At 34.7% G+C, this 18,358-nt stretch overlaps 1 protein-coding gene across 8 annotated transcripts in view; it reads right to left on the reverse strand.

Annotated features, from left to right (window-relative positions):
* LOC106869746 (twitchin) overlaps positions 1-18,358 on the reverse strand; it is a 176,103-nt gene that overhangs the window by 64,766 nt on the left and 92,979 nt on the right. For all 8 annotated transcript variants that reach the window (XM_052969245.1, XM_052969243.1, XM_052969250.1 and 5 more), the window contains 21 exons: positions 17,081-17,272; positions 16,097-16,201; positions 15,504-15,701; positions 14,898-15,197; positions 13,619-13,776; positions 13,343-13,466; positions 12,598-12,900; positions 11,497-11,647; positions 10,822-10,973; positions 9,884-10,002; positions 9,047-9,212; positions 8,143-8,225; positions 6,605-6,824; positions 5,726-5,914; positions 4,393-4,506; positions 3,665-3,769; positions 2,965-3,162; positions 2,726-2,837; positions 2,289-2,461; positions 922-1,110; positions 589-678 (listed from right to left, as the gene is read on the reverse strand). In XM_052969245.1, coding sequence (XP_052825205.1) covers positions 589-678; positions 922-1,110; positions 2,289-2,461; positions 2,726-2,837; positions 2,965-3,162; positions 3,665-3,769; positions 4,393-4,506; positions 5,726-5,914; positions 6,605-6,824; positions 8,143-8,225; positions 9,047-9,212; positions 9,884-10,002; positions 10,822-10,973; positions 11,497-11,647; positions 12,598-12,900; positions 13,343-13,466; positions 13,619-13,776; positions 14,898-15,197; positions 15,504-15,701; positions 16,097-16,201; positions 17,081-17,272 — 3,441 coding nt within the window. The remainder of the gene's footprint in view (positions 1-588; positions 679-921; positions 1,111-2,288; positions 2,462-2,725; positions 2,838-2,964; positions 3,163-3,664; positions 3,770-4,392; positions 4,507-5,725; positions 5,915-6,604; positions 6,825-8,142; positions 8,226-9,046; positions 9,213-9,883; positions 10,003-10,821; positions 10,974-11,496; positions 11,648-12,597; positions 12,901-13,342; positions 13,467-13,618; positions 13,777-14,897; positions 15,198-15,503; positions 15,702-16,096; positions 16,202-17,080; positions 17,273-18,358) is intronic.

Raw genomic sequence — 18,358 nt, forward strand, 5'->3', positions numbered from 1 at the left:
ATCTAATCTGGGAAAGTTTCTACAGCTAGATGCCCTTCCTAATGCCAACCACTCCGAGAGTGTAGTGGGTGCTTTTTACATGACACCGACATGAGGGCCGGTCAGGCGGTACTGACATCAACCATGCTCAAATGGTACTTTTTACATGCCACCAGCATGGGGGCCTGTCAGAGGAAACTGGCATTGACCATACTCAAATGGTGCTTTTTACGTGCCACCAACACAAAAGCCAGTCAGGTGGCACTGGCAACGACTGTGCTCAGATGGTGTTTTTTACATGCCACCGGCACAGGGGCCAGTCAGGCAACACTATATTACATATATATATATGTATAGGCTTCTTTCAGTTTCTCTATACCAAATCCACTCACAAGGCTTTGGTTGGCCCGAGGCTATAGAAAAAGACTCTTGCCCAAGGCGACACACAATGGGACTGAACTCTGAACCATGAGGTTGGGAAGCAAACTTCTTACCACACAGCCACACCTGTGCCAGTTTGTCTAAAAAGTTTCGTTGTTTTCAATCGTCAGGCTTTGTTTTCCAATTTAAAGGTTTTTAAGTAAAACATATAAAAGTTTTAATACTTACTAACAACTTTGAAGTTGAAAGAAGAAGAAGCATGTCCACTTTCATTTCCAAGGTCCAAGGTGTATTTTCCAGAATCATCTTTTCCATTATCTGAAAATTAATTGTTAGATATTTCACTAATGAACCTCATTTTTCTGTCTTCTGTAATAGATTGGTTTTTAATTTATGAATTATTTTTGGATGCGTTTGTTGAATTGGTCTAAGATTTGGTTGGCTTTTGGTTTTGAATTATATTGAAATCACATATGAATGCGTGTGTGTGTGTGTGTGTGTGTCTATGGATGGATGGATGTATGGATGTGTCTCTGTATGTATGTGAAGCATTTTACTTACCTTTCAAAACAACGACGGCATAGTCATCAAAGACAGATATTCTTACACGATCACCTTCAGGAATTTCTTTACCATCTTTCTTTAATTTAAAATCAAATGGTCCTGTTCCACTGAAAGGAACTTTCAATTTGAATTGTTCTCCAATTTCACAAACTTGGTCTTCAATGGTTTTACCAAATGATGGAGGAGCTAAAAAAAATATCAAAAAAAAAAATTATACATTAAAACATGTCTAAATTACATCGGTAATTCTAAATATTTTAAAATGGAATATTACAGACAGTTTGTGACAGCTTATATAAAAACATAGAAATATAAAAGGCGGAAAGCTGCCAGAAACATTAGCGTGCTGGTCGAAATGCTTAGCGGTATTTCGTCTGCCGCTACGTTCTGAGTTCAAATTCTGCCAAGGTTGACTTTGCCTTTCATCCTTTCGGAGTCAATTAAATAAGTACCAGTTACGCACTGGGGCCGATATAATCGACTTAATCCGTTTGTCTGTCCCTGTTTGTCCCCTCTGTGTGTAGCCCCTTGTGGGCAGTAAAGAAAGAAATATAAACAGTTCATCAGACTAAATTCCCATTTAATACAGTAGATAGAATATATCATCATCATCATCACCGTCATCATCATCATTTAACATCTATTTTTCATGTTGGCATGAGTTGGATTATTTGATAGAATCCGATGGGTCTTGGGACCACATCATATTCTAGTGTCTATTTTGGAATAGAAAGCACATGACTCAGTGGTTAGAGCATTGGGCTCTCAATCATGAGGTAGTGAGTTCAATTCCTGGACTGGGTTGCATGTTGTGTTCTTAAGCAAGACACTTTATTTCCTGTTGCTCCAGTTAACTCTGCTGTAGAAATGAGTTGTGATGTCATTAGTACCAAGCTGTATCGGCCTTTGCCTTTCTCTTGGATAACATCGCTGGTGTGGAGAGGGGAGGCTGGTATGCATGGGTGACTGCTGGTCTTCCATAAACAACCTTGCCCAGACTTGTGGAGCAGGGAAGCTGGTATGCATGGGTGACTGATGGTCTTCCATAAATAATCTTGCCCAGACTTGTGCCTCAGAGGGGAACTTTCTAGGTGCAATGCAGGTCTCGTTATTCATGACCAAAGAGGCTTTTACTTTGGTTTGGTTTCTATGACTGGATGCCTTTCCCAAAGCTGACCACTTTAGAGAAAATACTGGGTGGTTTTTCTGTGCCCTGCTCAAACCATCCAACTCATGCCAGCATGGATAACGGATGCTAAATGATGATGATGATGATGACAATGATGATGTTATTAAAGGGTTTATGTTAAAGGGTTTATGTTAAAGGGTATTCAATTATTTATTATGGGTGATTTTTTACTTACATTTAACAACGAAGTTACAAGATGTTGTAGTAAATCCACTTGGATTACTAATCTCACAAGTGATGTCTCCAGCATCTGAAGGATTGACATCACTTAAAGTAAGGGTATAACGATCTCCATCTCGTTTAACCGAAGCTCTGCTGCTGCTACCAAACTCTAAACCGTTCTTCAGCCTAGATTTTAAAGAAAAATAGTATACAAAAATATAAAATAATACATATTTCAGAGTAATATATTTTTATTCATCACAATGTTGAAACAGATTTACATACAGTTCTATATTTAAGAGATGAGGGATTATTTACATTATTTACTATTCCCTTTCCCAACAAATTTCAGGCCTTGTGCCTTTGGTAGAAAGGATTATTATTATTATTATTATTATTATTATTATTATTATTATTATTATTCAATTAATTCAATAGTGAAATATATACCAGCGAATTTCAGGATCAGGTTTGCCATAGACTTCAACTTGGAAGGTAGCTGTGCCACCTTGTGGAGCAGTAGTATTCATCAGTTTCTTGGTAAATTCAGGAATACATCCAACTGTAAATAAGCAGATAACACATTAATCATTTGCCATTATATCAGCGAACCTAACAGAGAACAAAAAAAAATAAGGGACGTTTGAATTAAATTCCAGACTGAGTTCATAGAAGGGTATTAGACGTACCAATCTTTTCTTTGACTTTTATTGGTCCACTGGGAGGACTTGGTTCCCCTACTCCACCTGCATTCACAGCACACACTCGGAATTCATGTTCAGAATTTTCAGGTAGATTTGATACTGTGTAACTGGTATCAATTACTGGGTAGTCATTAGCTTTGATCCATTGGTTGCTATGCGGATCTTTCCTTTCAATGATGTAACCTGGAATAGTATATAAATACAGCATCACAATCTGTATAAACATGGATCAATGAATCAATGTGGTTATCTTTTAATTTTTTTAACGTTTACTTGTTTCATGGGGCTATGCTGGAGCTTTGAAAGGTTTTGGTCAAAGGAATCAATCCCAGTGCTTATTTTTTTTCTAAAGCCAGGAACAAGCAAGAAAAAACAACAACGCGGGGACGTGGAATAAGTACAATGTTACTGGACGCTCAGGAAAGGAAAGAAAAGAAAGAGGATTTCATGTTTCAAGCGGAACTCTTCATCAGAAATATAGAAAAAGTCCAAAGAAGGGAAGTCAGAGAAAGAAACTTGCCAATAATGCACATGCGGTCGCACACATAAGAACATGTACACATACATACATGCACACACACACTCACATATGAGCATGCACACACATACACACATACACACACATAAAGGAATTTTCTGGAAAAGTTATTTTTGTGCTATAAAGTTGATCCATATTTTCACTCACCAGTAATCTTGCTTCCACCGTCTTGTCTGGGTTTGTCCCATTTAAGTTCAACAAAGCTTTGGCCCACATTTGTTGCATAAGGTTTAGTACAAGATGAAGGCTTGGCTGTAATAGAAATTCAAAAGCATATTGAAAAATGTGTAATAAATGGATTTAAATAGATATATAAAGTTCTTAATAATATTTTCAATCAAAGATTTATGTTAAGATACAGATGTCCATAAACTCACTATATTTCTGTATGTACACACTGTATTTGTCCCAAGACTTCACTGTATTAGTATGTACTCACTGTACTTGTTTATGTACTCTCTATATTGTCTATGTACTCACTGTATTTCTATATGTTCATTTATGTACCCATTCTATTTGTCTGTATACTCACTATATTAGTCTATGTAGTCATTATATTTGCCTATGTACTCTATTTGCCCATGTACTCATTATATTTACCTATGTCCTCACTATATTTGTCTATGTACTCACTGTATTTGCCCATGTACTCACTATATTTGCCCATGTACTCACTATATTTGTCTATGTACTCACTATATTTGCCCATGCCCTCACTATATTTGCCCATGCCCTCACTATATTTGCCTATGAACTCACTCTATTTACCTATGCACTCACTGTATTGGTCTCTGTACTCACTATATTTGTCTATGTGCTCAATCTATTAGCCTATGTACTTACAGTAATTCAAATAGAAACGTCTCAGTACTCACTGTATTTAGGTTTGCACATAACTGTTCCTGTGCTGTTACTTGGCTCACCGACACCAGCAATGTTCTTTGCTCTGACCCTGAACTCATATTCACAGTCTTTCTTCAGTCCATCAACTAAAAAAAAAATATAATTAAATTTAATGTTTTTAATGTGAAATGACAAAAGTAAAACAAAAATGTTTGATGAAAACCTTTGGGAAACCCATTTGAGCAATGTAGGAAAGACGTTTGCAACATATATAAAGTGATGTCAATAAATAAAAATAAAGAGCAAAAGATATTGTATCTCCTCATATAAGTTTTTCTAATAACCCTACAATCTTTCGGGAAAGTTTCCCCTTACACATTTTGTTGAACTTTTCAACTGTAGTATATTATATAACATAACAAAATAAAGTACTATTGTATATTGTAATAATTAAAAAGTGTTATGCGTAGCATGCTGAAACATTAATAATGTGAAAAGAAACAATGTAAGCATTTTAATCCATTCTACATAGATTTTAATACTTAGTAGTGAATTCTTGATACATTATAAATTTCTTTAAAATACGGAATTACTATATTATTCTTAAATACATAAACATGCACTCTATTAAAAAGTATTTAGCTATTCTTCAGCTTAATGTCAAATTGTCTTTTTATATATAATTTCATATATGAACAAACATACACACATACATATATATGTATGAGTGTGTGTGTATGTGTCTGTGTGTGTGTGCATGCATGCGTGCACATGTTTGTAAGTCATCTAAGGATACATAACTCAGAAAAAAATGCAGTTGCCATATTTCATTCTATGACAGCTACTTCTGAAGAGTGCAGGGTTACATAATCGGACTGTTACCTAGCACTCCATTGAACCCCTAGTGTGAAACCAATTGGTAAGATCAGCCGTAATGGATGTATATTACTGTACACTTCGATTAGTTGCCAGTACCGCCTGACTGGCCTTCGTGCGGGTGACACGTAAAAGCACCCACTACACTCTCTGAGTGGTTGGCGTTAGGAAGGGCATCCAGCTGTAGAAACTCTGCCAAATCAGATTGGAGCCTGGTGTAGCCATCTGGTTTCACCAGTCCTCAGTCAAATCATCCAACCCATGCTAGCATGGAAAGCGGACGTTAAACGACGACAACGACAACATTAATTGAAGATTAATGTATATATTAATTGTTTATATTATTATTTGATTGAATACCACGCATCCATTTCCAAGTAGGTTTATCTATATATGTATGTATGTATGTATGTATTCACCAATAGCAGGTATTTACTGATTTAGATGCTTAGTGGAAGAGAATATGGAAACAAAACAATTAGTGCTTACCTGTGTACATTGTGTCTTTGACAGCAAAATCTGTTGCTGGTTTCCATTTGTTTGTTCCAGCTTCCTTGTATTCTACAATGTATCCTTGCACCTTCTTTCCTCCATCATCTTTAGGACGTGACCAAGCCAGACTAACCGACTTCTCATCGACATCCATGATTTCTGGAGTAGCTGGGGCTTGAGGAGTGGCTAATTATTGAAAGGAAGAGAGAAAAAAGAAAAAAGAATTTTATTATATGTGAATCATTTTAAATCCCATAATTTTCTCATTCAGAATTATTGTACAGCGAAAATTAATTTACATAAAAGAATTAAGATTTGAATTTATATGTAATACATCTATAATACAAAAAACCACTTTAAAATACTAATCCAAAACCAAAGTAATTATTAATATGAGAGAAAAAAGAAAGTTAAATGGAAAAAAAGAAGGAAAAGAGGAAGGAAGAAACTGAAAAACATCAATTGATTACCCAACATAAGGTTCCCTGGAATCTCCTGAAACAAGCCAACATGCTTACAACATTACCATGTTTCATGGTCTGCTACCACAACAGCTCCTTTATAGGATTCAGTTAGCTCAAGACATCATCAAGAGGAACCACATCCGGTTTCGGCCCCTACTCCTCTACCGTTTTGACGTGGTGGGACCCTTCCTTTTGGAGGTGTCTTTCTCCTTCCTTTTTCTGTTCCCTGGCCCCTTCAATGTAGCGTCAACGAGTGTCAGTGGGCGACTAACTGTCTTGTCAAATTTCCCTTTAAATACCCGCTGCTGGGCTCCAGCAGGCAGCCCCAGCAAGTTATCCTACTAGGTTAGTCGCCAATTAAGAACTTTATTTTCATATTAAAAATTAATCAAACATATACAAAGATACTTACTGTATTGATGAGCTGCTACAATGGGCATTGCTGACTCAAGCGGCTCTCCTACACCATATTCATTTTCAGCAGATACACGGAATTTGTAACTGTGTCCCTCTGTTAGACCCATCACTTCATATGTTGTACCACGCACAAATCGACTGCATGGTTCCCACTTGCCTTTTGCAACATCCATCTTTTCAACAACATAATTTGAAATTATGCTGCCTCCATTATCCTAAAATATATTCAAGTTAATAATTTAATAATTTTAATAATTTTTACTTTGTACCATATTCACAACATACAAGTGTTATTCTGTCTTCATTTCCATTCTTTGAAATATCCTAGCAAACCAATTTCAGATTTTCTTATTTTGAAATAAGATATTTCTCTTTGGAATTTCTCAAAATAAATGCTTACAAGAACTGCAAAGCAGTTACTATACAGTATTATTTAGTTCTTAATGATATGTTCGTGATACTCTGTCGAAGCCATTCTATCTAAATTATGTCGATGATATGTTTCAAAAGGGTATGAAAATTTCAACTTATTTCTTTTGATTAAAAAATATGCTTCGATATTACTTTGGACCAAGAAACATGAAAATTTAAAATATAAAGGAAGATTACTCAGATAGTTTTTGGCTCTATTATTTCCCTTGATTATGTTAGTGTATCTGACATTTTTGTCATGTTGTTTGAGTTATGTAAATTAATAAAGTTAAGTCGGTTTTTCAAATTTAATGGCTTTGGGTTCTAATTACACTTGGTGCAAGTTCTGCTTGGCTTTCCTACCCAGGTTGCAAAATGTTAGAAAGAATCATAATGATGTCTCTTAACAGAAATTCTATCCATGACCATCTCATCTTATTTCAGGTGCAGGGTACCATTTCCATTTCCATTCTTAAGACAAATGAATATGATTTGAGGAAGATTTAACTACTATTTCTAGGAGAAAGACACTTTAAGGTAAGTGCAGTGGTTGAAGACACCAATAAAATTATTAATGATTGAAACAACAATAACTTGTGCATAGCAGTCCATGATTTTATGTCCAGTCTATGATGTATCCCTGCTGGCATGGGTTATATGGTTTGGTAGCATTTGATGGGCATTAGGACTGCATCATGTTTCAGTGTCTCCTTTGGCATGGTTTCTACAAATGGATGCCCAACTTAACACCACCCATGCACTGAGTGTTCTTTCCATGCCACCAGCACTCATGAGGTTGCCATGCAGCTTACAAGACTGCAAACCTCAAAAGAGGTGGTTTTATGACAGGAGATGAGGGATTAAAGTATTAGAGAAAGGGCCAAAGCAGAACAGATTTTTGCTGTAGAGGGGCTCCATAGAATACCTTAAAATATCATCCATGTTATCAATATAGTCCCTCTACAACTTTATTATGATACATATTTTATCTTGGATGATTAAACGATGAGAATATTTAATTAATTCTCAACAATGGAAATATCTAATTAATTCTCAAAATACTAAAATTTATTATTTATTTATTTCTGTTTTAATTTGTAGAAATTCTGTAAATTTGCATACCTTTGGTGGATTCCATGTGAGACAACAAGAATCTGGGGTAATCTCTGAAACTTCCAGTGGAGCTTCTGGTTTAGAAGGTTTGTCTAGGAAAACAAAGAAAAATACATGATAATTCCAAAGTAAAACAAGCAAAATTTTTTTTTAATCTCAGATATGATTGAAACTTGCAAACATTATCTCTGATACTTCAACTGAATATTGATTAAACATACTAATTCAAAGAACTTGATATTAAATACCTATTGGCATTATATTTCTATGCAAAGCAGATTTTCTGTGCAATAAAGATTGATTCCTTCATTGTGTATAAATGATGATGAATTCATATATGTTTTAAAAAAAGAGGATTTCATTCATTTTTGAATGTGGGTATATATTTTTAACGGAATAAATATAAACTCCATGTGCTGTACCCAAAGTAAGCTATGGACCACACGAGAGGTGTAGAGTAGTTTCATGCAGGCTAACAGAGAAGATAAGCTTTGCATGTAACAGAAGTACTAGGGCACTATGTAATATGAAGACACCAGGAATAGGTACTCTTAAATGGCCGGCTGATTCATGAGATGTAGTCATTAGCTTCTGTTACTTATGAGATGTAATTAGGTGGGGAGGTGGCTGTTCAGAAAGTATAGTAGCCAAGGTGAGAACAGGCTAGAAAAATTTCAAGGGGCTATCGCTACAACTGGCAACAAGAACAGATTATGTGACACTTGTGTTAGAACTGAGATGCTGTATGGTAGTAAGATCTCAGTATGAGCTTTGAATGTAGAAGACTTGCAAAAACAGGAAAGAAATGAAGCCTGCATCTTTAATATGCTTGGCATTGTAAACATAACTTTTGCAAGATAGTACAATAGAATACTGTGTATATATATTTAAAATTTAATACTTCATAACTTACCAACAATAGTGACATTTACACTAACTGTATCAAATCCTTTCTCATTTGACAGAGTGATGTTGTATTTTCCAGCATCTGTCATTTCTGCTTTCCTATTAACCATAACAATTTGATCAGGACTGGAGTTTATCTTCACTCGAGGATCATCAGCTACTGAAGCTTTTCCCTTAATAAAACAACAAAATAGTATTATTTCTAAAGTTTGTTTAAAAAGATAAACATTCTTATATATAGCTAATTATGAATATTTAGCCATAATTAGTTTTATAGCTTATCAAGGTATAATTTCAGTAGACATTATTTTTCTTGTTTATTTTAAAACAAATATTTTCATGTATATTTTAATATTAAATGAAATCATATGAATATAATCTTTTATTTATGTCATAAAAATGTTGAAACTTAGAGAGAATGTGAAATAATTTGTTATTTTGATGATGAAACTCAAAGTAGATAAAGCTACAAATAATAACATGTAAATACTGGGTAACAAAATCCTTTTGGATAGAAAAACTTGAAGGCTGCTCATTGGATATGAACAGACATTTTTGATTTCTTCTATCCAAAATGGTTTGTTTAGCCCATTATTTATAGACTGTGATTTTTTAAACATTATTACATATAAAATATATGATTATATTTTTGAAATGCTCCAATCATTTAAATACTTTTTTTAATATCCTAATTCATAAACTGACTCTATAAATGATATTAATTAAAAATTGCATTTTAAAATGATTTGTTAAAAAAAAAAAATGTCTGATTTCAGAACCAAATTAATTGTTTTGATTGTATTTTTGAATGTTATTAAAGATGGAATGGTGTAAATAGGCTTACCAGTTTCCATGTTGAGTCTGGAATTGGATTTCCAGTGAAAGGAATAACGATTTTAAATTCTTCTCCCAAAATGGCTGTGACATCTCTGGTCAGATAATCAAAGTTGATCTTGGGAGCCACTATAAAAATAATTTAGATTATAAATATAAAGTTTATTAAAAGAGATTATTAAAACTATGAATATGAATTATTAAAAAATTATTGAAATTATAATTCTATCAATCCATTCATCTTCCCTGCTAAGCATTCCCAGGAAAGTTGTGGAGTTTGAGTCTCCAAGCGCCTCCTCCATAGGGACCTATCAACTGGATCCCCATGTGTGACCATCTGAGACCATAGATATTATACAAACATCTCAATCTTGGTTTATGCTTAGATCTCCTGCTGGTTGGCTCAGCTTAAAGAATTTAAGGGGCAAGTGAAATCGAAATCGAACCATATTCTATGACTGGCACCTGTGCCAGTGGAGCACTAACAGCACTGTCCAAGCGTGTTCATTGCCAGAGTAGCTGTCTGGCTTCCGTGCTAGTGGCACGTAAATAGCACCATTTGAGCGTAATCATTACCAGCGTTGCCTTCTAGCACTTGTGCTGTGATGGCACGGTAGAAAATCATTTGAGCAAAGTCATTGCCAGTGCTGCTGGACTGGCTCCTGTGCAGGTGGCACGTAAAAAACACCATTTAAGCATGGCTGTTGCCAGTACCGCCTGACTGGCCTGCATGCCGGTGGCATGTAAAAGCACTCACTATACTCTCAGAGTGGTTGGCATTAGGAAGGGCATCCAGCCGTAGAAACTCTGCCAAATCAGATTGGATCCTGGGGTAGCCATCTGGTTCGCCAGTCCTCAGTCAAATCGTCCAACCCATGCTAGCATGGAAAGTGGATGTTAAACGATGATGGTGATGATGATAATGTCCAAAAATCTGTAGAGAATTACCTGGTGGAGGACGTGCTTTGATAGCTTCTGAGCATTCACTAAATTGACCTGGTCCAGCAGCATTAACTGCACACACTCGAAATTCATAGTCTTTTCCTTCAGTCAAACCACGAACAGTGAATTCTTCTTCAGGAATCTCACTATGATTAGCTCTAGAATTAGGGGGAAAAAAATGAAATTATTTAGCAACATACTCAGTATAAAGAAAATTAACTTTGAAGACAAAATAGTAAAAATAAGAAAAAGATTTATTGAATGACAGATTTTTTAAGCATGTAGTGTTTCCTAGTGGACAGTTAATACAAAAAAGATAATAATTTTTTTTTCATAATATTTGGCAGGATTAGAACTTCAAACTTAAATATAAGGAATAAGGAAAAAGAGGCATTGAATAGACATTTAAGTTTTTTTGTTTTGTTTTTGTGTACTTATGAATTTCTTAAAATTTCTAGTCAGGGTAACCATGTATAGCAATTTTTCATTCTTTTTAGATATCATCTGCATGTCATAACTCAAGGTACATTAATTAAACATTCCTTATAGATAGAAAATAATTAGTGGATCCAAAATGAATTCAAAACTAGATCTAAAGTTCGATAGTTAGAGAGCTTCTCATTCTACAGTAGACTTTTTTATTGTTTGAATAATAATGTAAAAATGTGAAAGCACAATTACTTTGTCCATTTGGTGTCACCCTTCTCCCTCTTTTCAATAATGTAGCCAAAGAGAGGACTACCACCATCTTTCTTTGGTGGATTCCACTGCAATGTAATGGAATCTTCAGTTGTTGAAACACATTTTGGAACTCCGGGAGTGCTTGGAGGATCTGAAAAAGTTAAATTATATTTTCAGTATTTTTAAAGCAGAAACCAGATTTGTGTCTCTAAAGACATATTATTCCTTACCTGAAAAACAGATAAGGGTTAGTGACAGGAAAAGCATTTAGTTGTTAGGCAATGTCTCAATAATATATCATTCTAATCCTTGATAGCATGGAAAGACAAATATAAAAATTGAAAATGAATTAAATTCCCTACACAAAACAATCCTGATAAACACTACTTATAACAAACCTAATCATTCCCACCAAACCTCTAACCATTCCCACCAAACCTCTAACCATTCCCACCAACATAACTTCCATATGCCCAATAGTAGAATAAGTAATTAATTTTTTTATATTATTTTGTCCTACACAAATAATAAAAGTTAATAACTCCCTGCGCACACCTAAACAAACAACAATCAATATAATTATATAACTACTACCTAAAAACTTAACCCTACAAATCGTATGACCCCTTAAACCCCACCTCCCAATCTTAATAATACACTAACCAAAATGATTGATCCTGGAATAGGAGAAAGACAATTTCATTATAAATTTCTCTGCCTTCATAAAGGGAAAACTGGCACTCTGTTGCTAATGATGAGAGGGGTTCCAGTTGACCCAATCAGTGGAACAGCCTGCTTGTGAGATTTATGTGCAAGTGGTTGAGTACTCCACAGACATGTGTATCTTTAACATAGTTCTCAGGGAGATTCAGCAAGAATGTGATAAGGCCGGCCCTTTGAAATACAGGTACTACTAAGTTTTGCCAGCTTAGTGGACTGGAACAACATGAAATAAAGTGTCTTGCTCAAGGACACAACATGTCATCAGGAATTGAACTCAGGACCTTACAATCGTGAGCCAAATGCCCTAATCACTAAGCCGCATGCTTTCACTAAAGGACAAATCTTGTAAACGGAATTAAATTAAATTAATGAACTTACCATAAGGAAGTTTAGCCAAGACTGCTTCATCTGTTTCCAGGGCATCACTGACACCTTGGTCGTTTTCAGCCATGACTCTGAAATCATATTCACAGCCTGGTTCAAGATTGCGAACAGTGAACTTTGGAGCGTTAATAAAGCTGCTACATTTTGTCCATCTGTTTGTACCAGTCTTTTTCTTCTCCAAAATATAGTTGTTAATAGGGTTGCCGCCATCGTCCTTTGGTGGTTGCCATTGAAGCATTAGGGATTCACCATCAATATCAGTGGCAATGAATGGTCCATTTGGAGCTGTAGGTCGGTCTAGAAATTATCAAAAAAAATTCATTTAATGAAGTGGTTGTATCTTTTATGTCAATCATTTTAATAAATAGATCTTAAATCAAATCACATCTGACAGTGTGTGTGTGTGTGTGTGTGTGTGTGTGTGTGTGTGTGTGTGCGTGCGTGCATGTATTTGTGCTTCTTTGACACAAAATTGCATGGTAGGTTAGAAATGAATGTTTGTTTCCAACCCTCTACGAAGTCATATCTGGCCAAGAGGGAATATTACTCTGCTTGAAAATAGATGAGGGTTAAAGACTAGAATGGCATCTGACCATAGAAAATCTGCCCAACAAATTCCATTTGACTAAGGCCAGCATGGAAAAATTGGGCTCTTAAAATGATGATAATGATGATGAATGCTTCAAACATACTTTTAGCATGAGTAGTTGATTAAGAGTTCATTTTAATAGTGACTTACCAAGTACATTGACTTTCACACTGACGGAATCAGAACCTGATGCGTTCTTCAAATTCAAAGTATATCGACCTGCATCATTTCTTGTGGCCTTTACTGTTTCTAATTCAGCAGAATTTTTGGTTGTCTAAAATATATAGAAGTAGTTTTAGGTATAATTTTCTCCCAATGAAAAAAAAAAAGAATTAATTAAATTTATAGGAAACAAATTGTGTTCTGCATGAATCTGCAAATTGCAATCCATTTCGAATATAATGCATATTAAACCAGAAAATTTACCTTCATATCTGTACGAGTGTTTTCTTTGACTGGTTCACCATCTCTCATCCATGTTGTAGTTGGTTTTGGAACTCCAGTAAATGGAATGGCCAGTTTGAAATCTTGTCCTGCTTTCACAGTTATGTCTTTAATACCTGATAGATCGATTGTTGGTTTTTCTAAAAGAAATTAAAAATTAAGAACATATATAAACTTCTGATAATTTTGGGAATTAAAACTTTGATATAGATAATATATTAAGAAGTAAAATACATTACACTAATTTGATCTCAGAACAATCTGAAAATCATTAATTGTCAAATTTTCTAGCATGTAAGTAAAATTTTTCAGACCAAAATTTCCAGCTCCAAAAAGTTAGGTTCACTTTATATACCTAAAGAACTTTAGAGGAATAAAAATTCCATGCAAAGAGAAGCAACATTTGGAAACATAGTGATGATGTCCAAATGATTACACTATATTTTTACATTATATACTACATTATATACTCCAGTACACTACTGGTACTTAATTTATCAACCCCAAAAGGATGAAAGGCGAAGTCGATCTCGGTGGAATTTGAACTCAGAACATTAAAGACAGATGAAATACCGCTAAGCATTTCGCCTGGTATGCTAACGTTTCTGCCAGCTCACCGCCTTATTTATTTATTTATTTTATTTATCTTTTATTTATTTCTATCATTGAATTGTGGCCATTCATGAACAGTGCTCTCAATTTTTAATTGATCGTAACAATCTGAATATTTATTTCAGTCTCATATATAGTTTATTGATCTCTTTTTATTGAATGGTCATGGTTTATCCTTTCATCATAAAGTGATATGGTTTGGCACATCAGTTCACACTAGTATAAAAATACAAACACTGTCGCATTCATTCAGATACACACACACATCTACTTATACATACATACATATAAAATATACATGTGTGTGTGTGTGTGTGTGTGTGTGTGTGTGTGTGTGTGTGTGTGTGTGTACACATGTTAGGCTTTCACACAGCTGACTACCAAATTTTGTTCATGAGATATTTGTGAACCTGAGTCCACAGTAAAAGACACTTGCCCAAGGTATCACACAGTAGAATTATATCTAGAACTGTACGGCTCCAAAGCAGACACCTTAACCACATGACTAACACCTGCGTCTATATCAAAATATATTTTATAAAAATCCCACTATATGTGCAAGTGGCTGAGTAGATCCGTAAATGATCCGTAGATCATTGAGATAACCATCAGAATATTTAATTATTTATAACATTTATATTATTTGTACCTGGTTGATCTTCAATCACAACTGCTTGTGTTGGTTTACTTGGTTCTCCTGGACCTGCTGCATTTTCAGCAATAACTCTAAACTGCATCTCTTCTCCTTCAGGTAATTTAGTTACTGTGAAGCTAGTACCATCTACTGGAGCACGAGTACATGGCACCCATTTACCATCCTTTCCTTTCTTTTCAACTGTATAACCAATGATTTTACTTCCGCCATCATTTTTAGGTGGTGTCCAAGACAAAGTGACAGAATCCTTAGTGATTTTATCAAGACTAGGAGAGCTTGGAGAGCCAGCTGGGACTATAAAATTGAAATAAAATACATTCAAAATATAAATAATATAAAACTTTTTTTTTTATGCGTTTGTTGCTCTTATTGACATATGAAAATATATTGGCAATATTACTACAGTCTTATTATATATTACTTAAATAAATTTAGATATAGAAATAAATAAATATAGATTTATAAATGAATATAAATTTAGATTTAGAAATAAATAAACATATTACTTTCCATTGCTCAGAACTGTGACCTAGTCACCTATGACATTGCTTATTTGAATTATCCAAAATTGTTTTTTGAGCATTTACAAAGGATACTTACAAACTGGATCTCTAACTAAGTGAGGTGGTGTTGTTTTACTGGGTTTTCCTGGACCTGCGTCATTAACAGCAGAAACTCTGAACTCAACATCTTGACCTTCAGTTAAGTTCAGTACAGTGAAATTTGTGTCTGGGGTTGGGAAGACACAAGCTTTAACCCAATCTTTATCCTTCCTTTCTTTCTTCTCAACAATGTAACCTAAAATGAAAATGTAAATGACGACATTAAACCAAATGCTTGTATTTAGATTGTCAATTGTATTATAAGTTTTCTGTGAATATAAAACAATGCAATTACCATAGTTGAGAGCATAAAAGACACAGGAGTATTTTAGATGATCTCCAGTTTCAGCAGCACATATTCAGAAAAATGCTTTTAAGGCACTAAAGCTTAGGGAAGGCCCAACTTCAAATATAGGACTCAAAGTGATTTTTCAGAGACATTGGTGGGGGGGGCACAAAAAAGGGGGGTTATTTGTATGCCTTCAAATACAGTAATTACAGTAAACTGAATTAATCCAAATAAATAGAATCAATACATAATCTCACAAAATCTGATAAATAATAGGATTAATATTTGTAAGGTCTCTTCACCTTTGATTGGATTTCCACCATCTGAAGAAGGTGCTTTCCATTTCAAGGAACATGAGGAACGATCGAATTTTGTGATTTCGACTCCATGTGGGGCATCTGGTGCATCTGTATTAGAGAAGAGTTATGTTAGAATTTTCATAGAATAAACCATATTATTACTTTTTTTCATATTAAAGATTACATGAATAAATTTATACACACACACACACACACATTTATATATATATTAATTGTCTGATACAGCACCCGGAATAATCTTTTCCCATACATTTTTCTATATTAATATATCCATACTACCAGGTATACGAATGTATAATATAATAATTCTTAAATATTATGATATTCATACAAGATGTATATTTATACACTGAATCCACTATTTTTACCATGACACCATGATGTTATGAACAATGCTTTTCTTTTTTAGAGTAAATGATTGGAAATGATTGTGCTGGTTTGGTCACGTGATGCTTATGGATGAGGGCAGCTGTGTAAAGAAGTGTCAATCTCTAATTGTGGAAGAAACCTGTGAAAGAGGTAGATCCAGGAAGACAGGGGATGAGGTGGTGAAGCATGATCTTTGAACATTGGGCCTCACGGAGGCAATGACAAATGACCAAGACCTTTGGCGATATACTGTGTTTGAGAAGACCTGTTAAGCCAAGCGAAATTGTAGTCATGGCCGATGCAAGTGTCATGTAACTGGCACCCATGCTAGTGGCACATAAAAAGCACCCATTACACTCTTGGAGTGGTTAGCATTAGGAAGGGCATCAAGTCATAGAAACTATGCCAAATAAGACTGGAACTTAGTGCAACCCTCCAGCTTACCGGTTTCAGTCAAACCATCTAACCCATGCCAGCATGAAAAGCAGATGCTAAATAATTATGATGATGATAATAATGATGATTAATAATTACTTTTCTGAGCTTATTTTTATTTCAGAATTAAAATAATTTTACAAAATAATAATATAAACTTACCAAATGGATTCTTTGCAACAACCTTTTTGCTGACCAGAGGCTCACTAACACCATACATGTTTTCAGCTTTTACACGGAACTGATAAGATTTTCCATCTTTCAGCCCTTTGACTGTATGAGATGTTCCTGCAATTAAACCAGGAACTTTTTCCCAGAAATTGGAGCCTTCTTCACATTTCTCTAAAATGTAACCTGAAATAAAAATTTTAGAGAGGAGATCAGCAAATATTCTTAATAATTTGAGAGATTTGAGGTAGAAAAATTTTTTTATAGTTAACTGAAACTATGAGTGATGTTTCTAATTTAGGCACAAGGCCAGAAATTTTTAAGGAAGAGAGAGTTAATTAATTACACCAGCCCCTCTACTTGGTTGATACTTTATTTTATCAACTTAAGAGGGGTGAAAGACAAAATGAACTTTGATGGAATTTGAACTCAAAACGTAAGGAACCAGAACAACTACCACAAGGTTTTTTTGTTTTTTTTTCTGATGCTCAATAAATTTTGCCAGTCCATCTCAGAAGAAGAATAGTAATAGTAATCTTTTCTACTGTAGGCACAAGGCCTGAAATTTTGGGGGAGAGGGTAAGTCAATCACATTGACCCTAGATTGGTACTTAATTCTTTGACCCCAAAAGGATGAAAGGCAAAGTCAACCTTAGTGAAATTTGAACTCAGAATGTAACGACAAACGAAATACCACTAAGCATTTCGCTCAGCATGCTAATGATTCTGCTAGCTTGTCGCCTTAAGAATAATAATAATCTTTTCTACTCTAGGCACAAGGCCCGAAATGTTTGGGGAGAGGGTCAGTCTATTAGATCGACCCCAGTACACAACTGGTACTTAATTTATCACCCCTGAAACAATGAAATCAAAGTCAACCTCAGTGGAACTTGAACTCAGAATGTAAAGACAGACAAAATACTACTAAGCATTTCGCCTGGTGTGCTAACGTTTCTGCCAGCTCACCGTCTTAAATAATAATAATAATAATAATAATAATAATAATAATAATAATAATAATAATTGCCTGGCACTCACACCTTTAACAGAATTGCTAAATAGAACTGGATGCGGTTACAAATGCTATGGAAAAACAGTCAGCCACCTTCTATATATGGATGACCTAAAATTATATGCAAAAAACGACAAAGAGCTAGAAACACTACTACAGACAGTACACAGCTTTACCAAGGAAATAGAAATGAAATTCGGATTAGAAAAATGTGCCAAAGCAACCCTGAAAAGAGGAAAATTAGTTAAAAGTAGCAATAT

Source organism: Octopus bimaculoides, chromosome 7 (genome assembly GCF_001194135.2).
Source record: "Octopus bimaculoides isolate UCB-OBI-ISO-001 chromosome 7, ASM119413v2, whole genome shotgun sequence".
NCBI lineage: Eukaryota > Metazoa > Mollusca > Cephalopoda > Octopoda > Octopodidae > Octopus > Octopus bimaculoides.